At 39.0% G+C, this 9,898-nt stretch overlaps 1 protein-coding gene across 1 annotated transcript in view; it reads right to left on the bottom strand.

Annotated features, from left to right (window-relative positions):
• Window positions 1–1,816: 1,816 nt before the first annotated feature.
• The window catches only part of UMODL1 (uromodulin like 1), a 91,608-nt gene continuing 83,526 nt past the window's right edge, over window positions 1,817–9,898 (bottom strand). The window contains exons 20-22 of the mRNA XM_056559729.1: window positions 7,635–7,794; window positions 5,471–5,558; window positions 1,817–2,138 (exon numbers count right to left, since the gene is read on the bottom strand). Coding sequence (XP_056415704.1) covers window positions 1,951–2,138; window positions 5,471–5,558; window positions 7,635–7,794 — 436 coding nt within the window. The 3' untranslated portion in view covers window positions 1,817–1,950. The remainder of the gene's footprint in view (window positions 2,139–5,470; window positions 5,559–7,634; window positions 7,795–9,898) is intronic.

The raw sequence follows: 9,898 nt of genomic DNA, 5'->3' as shown, positions 1-9,898 counted from the left end.
CTAATATATAACTTAACACAATCGCTTTACAAACCACCGTTACTTAGCGCTACCTACTGGAAAGTTTTGGTAACAGATGTCAGCTAACATCTGCAATACCAGTTAAGGCCACTAGGCCTGCTAGAGAGTTTCTAACTGTACAATTTAATTTGTACCAGTAATGATCACCAAGCTACTTAAAATCCATCCATGTTTTATTTATGGTTTTTGTTACATTTTTAATATCTAGCAACTATTTATACCCCCAGATCCTGTGTTTCAAAAGCTATCCAACCTACAAACTGCAATACCAGTTAAGGCCACTAGGCCCGCTAGAGAGTTTCTACATGTGCAATTTATTTTGAACAAACTGTACCTTTTATTTTAATTTTTTTTTAATGGATTATAAATTTGATCATAATTGGTTATATATTCTATAAAAAAAAAAGTAAATGTCTTTATCTGCGACAACTTAGTGTAATTTTTTTTCTCAAAAACTGCAATACCGGCAATGACCACTAGGCTTGTCGGAGATCTATTATATATTTACAATGCAATCTGAGCATATCATATTACCTTTTGTTATGTATTTTCTTATATAGTCTAAACTAGACAAATGTTTGTATGTATGGACAACAGGGTGTGAAACTGCAATACCGGCAATGACCACTAGGCTTGTTGGAGATCTATTATATATTTACAATGCAATCTGAGCATATCATATCACCTTCTGTTATGTATTTTCTTATATAGTCTAAACTAGACAAATGTCTGTATGTATGGACAACAGGGTGTGAAACTGCAATACCGGCAATGACCACTAGGCTTGTCGGACAACTACAATACATACAATTTAATCTGAGCATACCATGTGTTTTCTAATACAGTCTTAATAAAAAAAATAAAAAAAAAGATGTATCTATGAACAAGAGGGTGTGAAATTTTTTCTCAAAAATTGCAATACCGGATATGACCACTAGACTCCCTGGAAAAGCTTCTATATGTACAATTTACTATGTTTATTATATTATTTATTATTATATGCTTTTTTTTTTTATATTAGGCTAAATTAAAGGGGTACTCTGGTGGAAAACTTTTTTTAATTTTTTTTTTAAATGAACTGGTGCCAGAAAGTTAAACAGATTTGTAAATGACTTCTATTTAAAAATCGTAATCCTTTCAGTACTTATTAGCAGCTGCATGCTACAGAGGAAATTCTTTTCTTTTGAATTTCTTTATTGTCTTGTTCACAGTGCTCTCTGCTGACACCTCTGTCCGTGTCAGGAACTGTCCAGAGCAGCATAGGTTTGCTCTGGGGATTTTCTCCTGTTCTGGACAGTTCCTGATACGGGCATCAGGTGTCAGCAGAGAGCACCGTGGACAAGACAAAAAAAGAAATTAAAAAAGAAAAGAATTTCCTCTGCAGCATACAGCTGCTAATAAGTACTGGAATGGTGAAGATTATATTTTTTTTAATAGAAGCAATTTACAAATTTGTTTAACTTTCTGGCACCAGTTGATTAAGAAAAAAAAAAAAAAAAAAGTTTTCCACCGGAGTACCCCTTTAAATAAATTTTTCGATGTATGGGTAACATAGCACGAAATGTACCGTATCCAAAATTGCAATACCAGCAATGACCACTAGGTTAGAGATATGCTATACTGAACATATATAGTCTGTTCTGGTTACAGAATACAAATTATGCATCTGCCCAGAACCCCTCACACGGTCTATACCAGTGTTTCCCAAATATGACACCTCCAGCTGTTGCAAAACTAAAACTCCCAGCTGGGATTTGTAGTTTTGCAACAGCTGGAGGCACCCTGGTTGGGAAACACTGGTCTAAACTGAACAAATATTGTAACTAAAAATTGATTATTAAACGGTAATACCAGCAATGACCACCAGGGCGGCGGTGAGATCTAAGCAACTAAATGTACATTATATAGACAAGATGATTCCAAAAATCACTAGTTGGAGAACACTTGATAGCCGACATCTTGAGTTTTAATCTTAAAGTTGTAGTTTCCGGTTCTTCTTTCATGCCAACAAACCAAAATGGACACCACCATGGCGACCAACGCCAGGACCCCAATGACGATAAGAGCGATATATCCGGGCCCGAGCGTTCCCTTAGATGATGAGTCCTGGTCGTTTGCTGCAATGTCAATCAGAAATACATTGCTTTGTTACTTTGGGTCTGTATCAGTGTTGTGAGTTGGCACTAGTGTGAAGGCAGTATATGGCAGTATGATGTGGGCAGTGTATGGCAGAGCTATTTACTGTAGCACTCTATAGTGGTATTCTGTGGGATACCGTATAAAACTATACGGCAGACTTATGTGACTTCTTTATGGTACTGTTGCTAAGCACTATATGGCAAAAGTATGAAGGCACTATGGTACTGCTGTTTAGAACTTTGGCGGTATTATGTGTGGGGTTCTTTATGGTACTGTTGTGTAGCACTGGATGGCAGTATTATACTGGCTCTTTATAATACTGTTGTTTATACCTATATGAAAATATTATGTGGGGGTTCTTCATGGTACTGTTGCTTAGCATTGTATGGCAGTATCATATGGGCTTTTTATGACACTGTTGTTTAGACACATATGGTAGTATTATGTGAGGGCACTTTAAAGTGTACCTGTCGCCAAAAAAACTTTTAATATTTTGTTAATCAATGTATTAGAAACAACTTTCTAATTACATTACATTACGTGATTTAAAAAAATTTATCTTTTATATATATATTTTTTTTACTTTTAAAAAACGACCACTAGGGGTCTCCCTACATGTCCCGGCGCATAGAGTTCGGACTCATGCCGGCCTGGCAGCATGAGTTCGAAAGCGAGCACTGTGCCTGCAGCATGGCTAGCCGCTTCATCTGGCCAAATGTCAGTGTAGCGCAGGGAAGCACAGAAGAGGATCGGGTCTTGTGCACTCTGTGTCCCGAAGCAGTCATTGATTGTCCCATATTAGCAAGGCAGCACGTTGGGACACATAGCACATCAGTCCCGACGTGCTGCCGCGCTACTACGGGACAATGAATGACTGCTTCGGGACACAGAGTGTACAAGTCCCGCAATGCTGCTGCGCTCACTCATCTTGCCGGGGAGATCTATTGTTACACTCTCATCATGTTGAAGAGGGAGAAGGGTGGAAGTACGGACTGACAGGCTTCAGATGATGTCAAGCCTGCTGGGCCACGCCCCCTTCCTCCCTCACTCATGGCAGGAGCCTGAGCAGCTACAGGGGTTCTAAAAAAGGTATTTATATGGAGTTTGGGGTAAAAATATAGACAGGTGATAGAGTCAGCGAGAGTCGGGGACAGATTGGGGGGAGGGATTAGGAATAGCTTAGTTGATGATAGGTACTTTTTAAAGGGGTACTCCGGTGGGAAAAAAATGACAGTACAATAAAGAAGCCCCACATAATATGTCCATATAGATCTAATCAACAGTATCATAAAGAGCCCACGTAATACTGCCATATAGTACGAAACAACAGGACTTTAAACAGGTCCTCCGGTGGAAATTTTTTTTTTTTCTTCTTTATTCTTTTTGAATTTCTTTTTTGTCTTGTCCACAGTGCTCTCTGCTGACACCTGATGCCCGTATCAGGAACTGTCCAGAGCAGGAGAAAATCCTCATAGCAAACCTATGCTACTCTGGACAGTTCCTGACATGGACAGAGGTGTCAGCAGAGAGCACTGTGGACAAGACAGAAAATAAATTAAAAAATAAAAGAATTTTCTCTGTAGCATACAGCTGCTAAAAAGTACTGGAAGGGTAAAGATTTTTTAATAGAAGTAATTTACAAATCTGTTTAATTTTCTGGCACCAGTTCATTTAAAAAAAAAAAAAAAGAAAAAAGTTTTCCACTGGAGGACCCCTTTAAAGTCCTGTTGTTTCATACTATGTGGCAGTATTACGTGGACTCTTTATGATACTGTTGTTTAGACCTATATGGACGTATTATGTGGGGCTTCTTTATTGTACTGTCGTTTCGAACTATATGACAGTGTTATGTGGGTTCTTTATGATACTGTTGTTTAGAATTGTATGGAAGTATTATGTGGGCTCTTTACAGTAATGTTTAGAATTATATGGCAATAATATGTGGGCCATTTATGGTACTGCTGCTTAGAATTATATGAAAGTATTATGTAGGCTCCAGGGTTCCAAAGTTTAGATTTGTATGCTGTTTAGAATGGTATGGCAGTATTATAAGGGATTTGTATGGTACTGTTATCTAGATCTATTTGGCAGTATTAGGTAGGTACTTTATGACTGGTGATTATAATTGTATGGTAGAATTTTGTGGGCTCTTTGGTGCCGAATTTAGATATGACGGTATTTTTTTTTTTCACTCTCTACAGACTTAGTGCTGTTTAGAACAATATGGCAGTATTTTGTGTGCTCTCTATGGTACTGTTGTTTAATACGATATGGTAGTATTATGTGGGATCTTTATATAGCTGTTATTTATGCAGCATCATGGAGCTCTTGAAGTTTCAATCTATACGGTAGTATTAGGTGGGATCTTTATAGTAGTGTCATCTAGAACTGTACAGGAGTATTATGGGGGGTTTTTGTGGTACCGAAGTTTAGAAGTATACGGCACTATTATGTGACATTTTATGGTATTGCCGTTCACAACGACAGTATATTAAAGTATTATGTGGGCTCATTATGTTACTGTTGTTTGGCTGTTTTATTTGAACACTATATGGTAGCATTATGTGGGAACTTTGATCCATAAGTTTAGATTTATATGACAGTATTTTTTTTTACTCTCTACAGCAGTGCTGTTTAGAACAATATATCAGTAGTATGTGTACTCTCTATGGTACTGTTGTTTAGCAGTATCTGGTAGTATTATGTGGATATTTATGTCGCTGTTGTTTATAACTATATTGCAGTTTAATTGAGCTCTTGAAGTTTCTATAAATACGGCAGTGTTAGGTAGGATCTTTTTGGTAGTATTAGGTAGGATCTTTATGGCAGTATTAGGTAGGATCTTTATGCAAGTGTTGTTTAGAACTGTATAGTAGTATATTGTGGAGTGTTTGTGGTACTGAAGCTTAGAAGTATATGCAGTATTATGTGGCAATTTATGGTATTGTTGGTCACAACTACAGTATATGAGAGTATTGTGGGGGCCCTTCATGCTACTGTTGTATGGCTGTATTATTAGGACATTATATGGCAGTATCGTTGGAGTCATACTAATGGCATAGGGGCAGCACACATTCATCTGGCCCTGATGATAGTGCTGGCTATGGGATGGGTCCTCTATGGAGGCAGGGTCATAATGTGTGGTGGGTAAAGGAGACAAATGGGCTGATATGGACTGACTATTAGGTCCTAGAAGGACTATGCTCCAACAGCAGTGCAGAGTATTTAATGAGAGATGGTCATATAAGAAGTGGGTATCACAGGCTCAGACATAAGGAGAGATTAGGGCAGTGAATAGCTTGGTACTCACATTGACCGACTCTTCGCAGGGGTCCCATTCGGGTGACACCAGTAAAGACACTGTCACCAGTCATTGCCGAACGTAAACCATTACATGTCTACAAAAAAACAAAAACAAAGACAAGTGTTATCTGAGGGGGAACATTAGATTGTAGACAAAGGGGACGTGAGCGCCCCCATTCACTGGTCCCTCCTAATAAAGACATCATAAGGACGGATCAGATACACTTCGGATTTCGTGAACTGATTTCTTGACTCCTGAAAAAACATACAATGCAATATACTAGTGCAAATGGCGACCAATCCCATACAGAAAAATACTTTAGATTTTAAAATGTAAACAGTCAGCATGACCTTATTCTACAATACGCCACATTTCTTCATGGATGGATGAGGAAAATCTTTTGCAAAGGAGAAAGAATGCGACAAACACCTCTTATAGGCCTGGAGCTTATGTCTTTCTGATACAGAGCTCCAAACCCCCTGCAAAGTCATAGAGATAAATTGTGACATTTCAGCTGCCTGCAGCTGTCACTAGGGGGAGCTTTAATGTCTACTGTTATTATTGAGTTCAATTTATAGCAAATCTCTCACCAGTTTTGTGGTAGCAAAATTGGTGACAGCCCTAAATTGCCACTGGGAAGCAGAGTGCACACACCTTTGTTCTCAGTCATGCCCTTTGACCAAGAAAACGTCAGTTTTAATGTCCTGGCTGCAGCTGCCAATAGGTGTGAGAGGCATGCTCCCTGTAATGGGAGTGTCCCTGGTCCCGCCTCTGACCAAACGCAAGCATTTAGTCAGAAAACAACTAGAGCTGACAATCTTCAGGGAGCCCAGGAGAAGAGTCTGCCTCCAGACCTATCAGCATCTGCCAATGGGACACTAAAATGCCATTTTTTCTATAGTTTTCCCTTAGAACTACAGATTAATTGCATTATCTTAACCCTTAAGGGTTTGCGCTGTAAATGTACAGGGCTGCAGCGAGCTACTACAATCTTCCCATTTAAAAAAATATATATATGGAAAAAAAAAAACCTGCATATTTGGTAGAGCTGCGTGCAAAAATGTTCAGATTATTAAAATGTAATGTTTGATTCCGCAAGGTGATTGAAGTAAATGCAATCAAATACCAAATGCCAGAATTGCTAATTTTTGGTCATTTTATATTTCTGAAAAGAAATGCATTCAAAAAGTCCCATCTAAACAAAAATGGTTTAGATAAAAACTACAGATCACAGAGCAAAAAATAAAGTCCCCTTTACAGAAAAGTAAATAAGTTGTAGGGTGCCAGAATAGGGCAATTTTCAGCGTACTTATTTTGATAAAAAAAAAGTTAAATTTTTTCTGAAAGTAATACAATAATAGAAAAACTATGTAAATTTAGGTAGCGCTTTAACTGACCCACAGAATAAAGGTAACAAGTTGGTTATCCCATAAAGTACACTATTGTAAAACAAAAACCCCTAAAAGTTGCTTGATTGCATTTTTTTTTTATTTCCAATTCCCAATCATAAATAATTTTTTTTATTTATGAAATACTTTATACATATATATATATATATATATATATATATATATGCATGTGTTATTACAAAGTACAATTGGTCCCACAAAAAACAAGCCCTCATATGGGTATGTGAATGGAATAATAAAGGAGTTATGGCTCTTAATAGATGAGGAGGGAAAAACGAAAAAGCAAAAATGAAGCTGGCTCTGGCCTTAAAGGGGTACTCCCGTGCCCCAGCACTCTGAACATTTTGTTCAGAACGCTTGGAGTGGGCGGCCATGATCATTAAGTCATGGCCATGCCCGCTTGTCACATCATTCCACGCCCCCTCCACTCATGTCTATGGGAGGGGACCTGTCAGTCGTCACGTCCCCTCCCATAGAAATGAGTGGAGAGGGCATGGCATGACGTCACGAGGGTGTGTGACGTGATATCACAACCATGTTTGTTTAGAACGCCGGGTACTGTGGGAGATAGCTGGGGGCCCCAAAGTCGGGACCCCCGCAATCAGACATCTTATCTGTCTAGCAGCGGAGTACCCCTATAAGGGGTTAATAGAGCGAGTAATCAAAATTTCACCTACATTTTTTTTTTTAATTTGTATGCTGGTTTCTAGATCCTAACAGTGGTGGTGTACATTACAGGATGCACACCATTATCTACATACCGGTTTGCAGGTTTTGGGGGGTTCCTCCCTGCACACGTGAAGTCGGCAGTGCATATAAACAATGGGATTTTCCACAAAAGAAAAGATCTTGGTTTGGAAGGTGGCGTTGCTGGAGATGCCATTGGTGTGGATGGTGGTGAAGGTGTTTGGCAAGGCACAGCTAAAATACAAAATGAAAAGGCTTTATGAAGAGGATGACACCCCATTGTCCTGGCCCTCCAGATGTGCCAGACATGACAATGGAGATGTGAGTACACAGAAATAATGTACAATAATAATTTACTAGCTTCTAGGGAACACGTGGGTTATGATGTGGCTCTTCATACAGCGTGAAATACATCCATGTATTTTATGTGCGTATTTTTTGTTCTTAATCGGAAAAAATGCGGCCTCAGAGAAACTTCACCTTTTGTCCTAATGTGATTGGAAACTACCAGTAAAGGATAACAAAATGTGAAGTGAAAAAGTCAGGATGTAAAGAATAACATTTAAATAAATAATAAAGACATAAAGAAACAAGAAGATGAGAAATAAAAAGAAGAAAAAGAGCACAATGAAGCTGAACAAGGAGTAAGGAGTGAAAGGACATGAAGATGGCCAAGTCAAAGAAAAAGATGATGTGGAGAAGATGACATTGAGAAGAAGAAGAAAAAGAAGAAAATGATGTGGGGAAGAAGAAGAAGAAGAAGACGATGTGGGAAAAGGTTGGTGTGAAGAAGATGATGACATGGAGAAGAAAATATGACGTGGAGAAGAAGATGTGGAGGAGAAAAACAAGACATGGAGGAGGAGAAGAAGAAGATGATGTGGGGGAGAAGAAGAAGATGACATGGAGGAGAAGAAGAAGAAGACGTGGAGGAGAAGAAGAAGATGACGTGGAGAAGAAGGAGGAGAAGAAGATATTGTGGAGAAGATGTTGTGGAGAAGAATTTGACATGGAGAAAAAGATGTGGAGGAGAAGAAGAAGATGATGTGCAGGAGAAGAAGAAAATGATGAGAAGGAGAAGAAGAAGATGATGACATGAAGAGAAGAAGGAGGAGAGGAAGAAGAAGATATTGTGGAGAAGAAGATGACGTGGAGAAGAAGATGTGGAGGAAAAAAACAAGATGTGGAGGAGAAGAAGAAGACGAGGTGGAGAAGGAGGAGAAGATATTGTGGAGAAGAAGATGACGTGGAGAAGATGTGGAGGAAAAAAACATGACGTGGAGGAGAAGAAGATGATGTGGGGGAGAAGAAGAAGACGTGGAGGAGAAGAAGAAGAAGATGATGTGGGGGAGAAGAAGAAGATGATGTGGGGGAGAAGAAGAAGATGATGTGGGGGAGAAGAAGAAGATGATGTGGGGGAGAAGAAGAAGATGTAGAGGAGAAGAAGATGTGGAGATGAAAAAGATGATGTGGAGATGAAAAAGATGACGTGGAGAAGAAGAAGATGACGTGGAGAAGAAGGAGGAGAAGATATTGTGGAGAAAAGATGTGGTGGAGAAGAAGATGACGTGAAGAAGAAGATGATGTGGAGGAGAAAAACAAGATGTGGAGTAGAAGAAGATGACATGGAGGAGAAGAAGAAGATGATGTGGAGAAGAAGAAGATGTGAGGGAGAAGAAGAAGATGACATGGAGGAGAAGAAGAAGATGATGTGGAGAAGAAGAAGATGTGAGGGAGAAGAAGATGACATGGAGGAGAAGAAGAAGAAGATGACATGGAGAAGAAGAAGGTGATGTGGAGGAGAAGAGGAGGATGTGGAGGAGAAGAAGATGACGTGGAGGAGGAGAAGAAGATGATGATGTGGGGAAGAAGAAGAAGATGACATGGAGAAGAAGACATGGAGGAGAAGTAAAAGATGATGTGGGACAGAAGAAGAAGATGACGTGGATGAGAAGAAGATGATGATGACTAGTGTTGAGCGGCATAGGCCATATTCGAATTCGCGAATATTTGCGAATATGTGGACGAATATTCGTAATATTCTCGTTTTATTTTCGCACATGCGAATTTTCGCGTGTGCGAAAATTAACATATGCGAAAATTTGCATCTACAAAATTAACACGAGCGAAAATTCGCATATGCGAACATTAGCATATACAAATTTTCGTATATGCGAAAATTCGCACAGCGGTCTCACACAGTAGTATTACAGCCTTCTTTACACCACACAAGCTGGAAGCAGAGAGGGATGATCACTGTGATGTGTACTGTGGAAAAAAAAAAATGAAAAAAAAAAAAAAAACACGAATATTCGTAATTACGAATATATAGCGCTAT

The sequence above is a fragment of the Hyla sarda genome, chromosome 2 (assembly GCF_029499605.1).
Source record: "Hyla sarda isolate aHylSar1 chromosome 2, aHylSar1.hap1, whole genome shotgun sequence".
NCBI classification, from domain to species: Eukaryota; Metazoa; Chordata; class Amphibia; order Anura; family Hylidae; genus Hyla; species Hyla sarda.
This window is presented reverse-complemented; position numbering and strand designations above follow the sequence as displayed.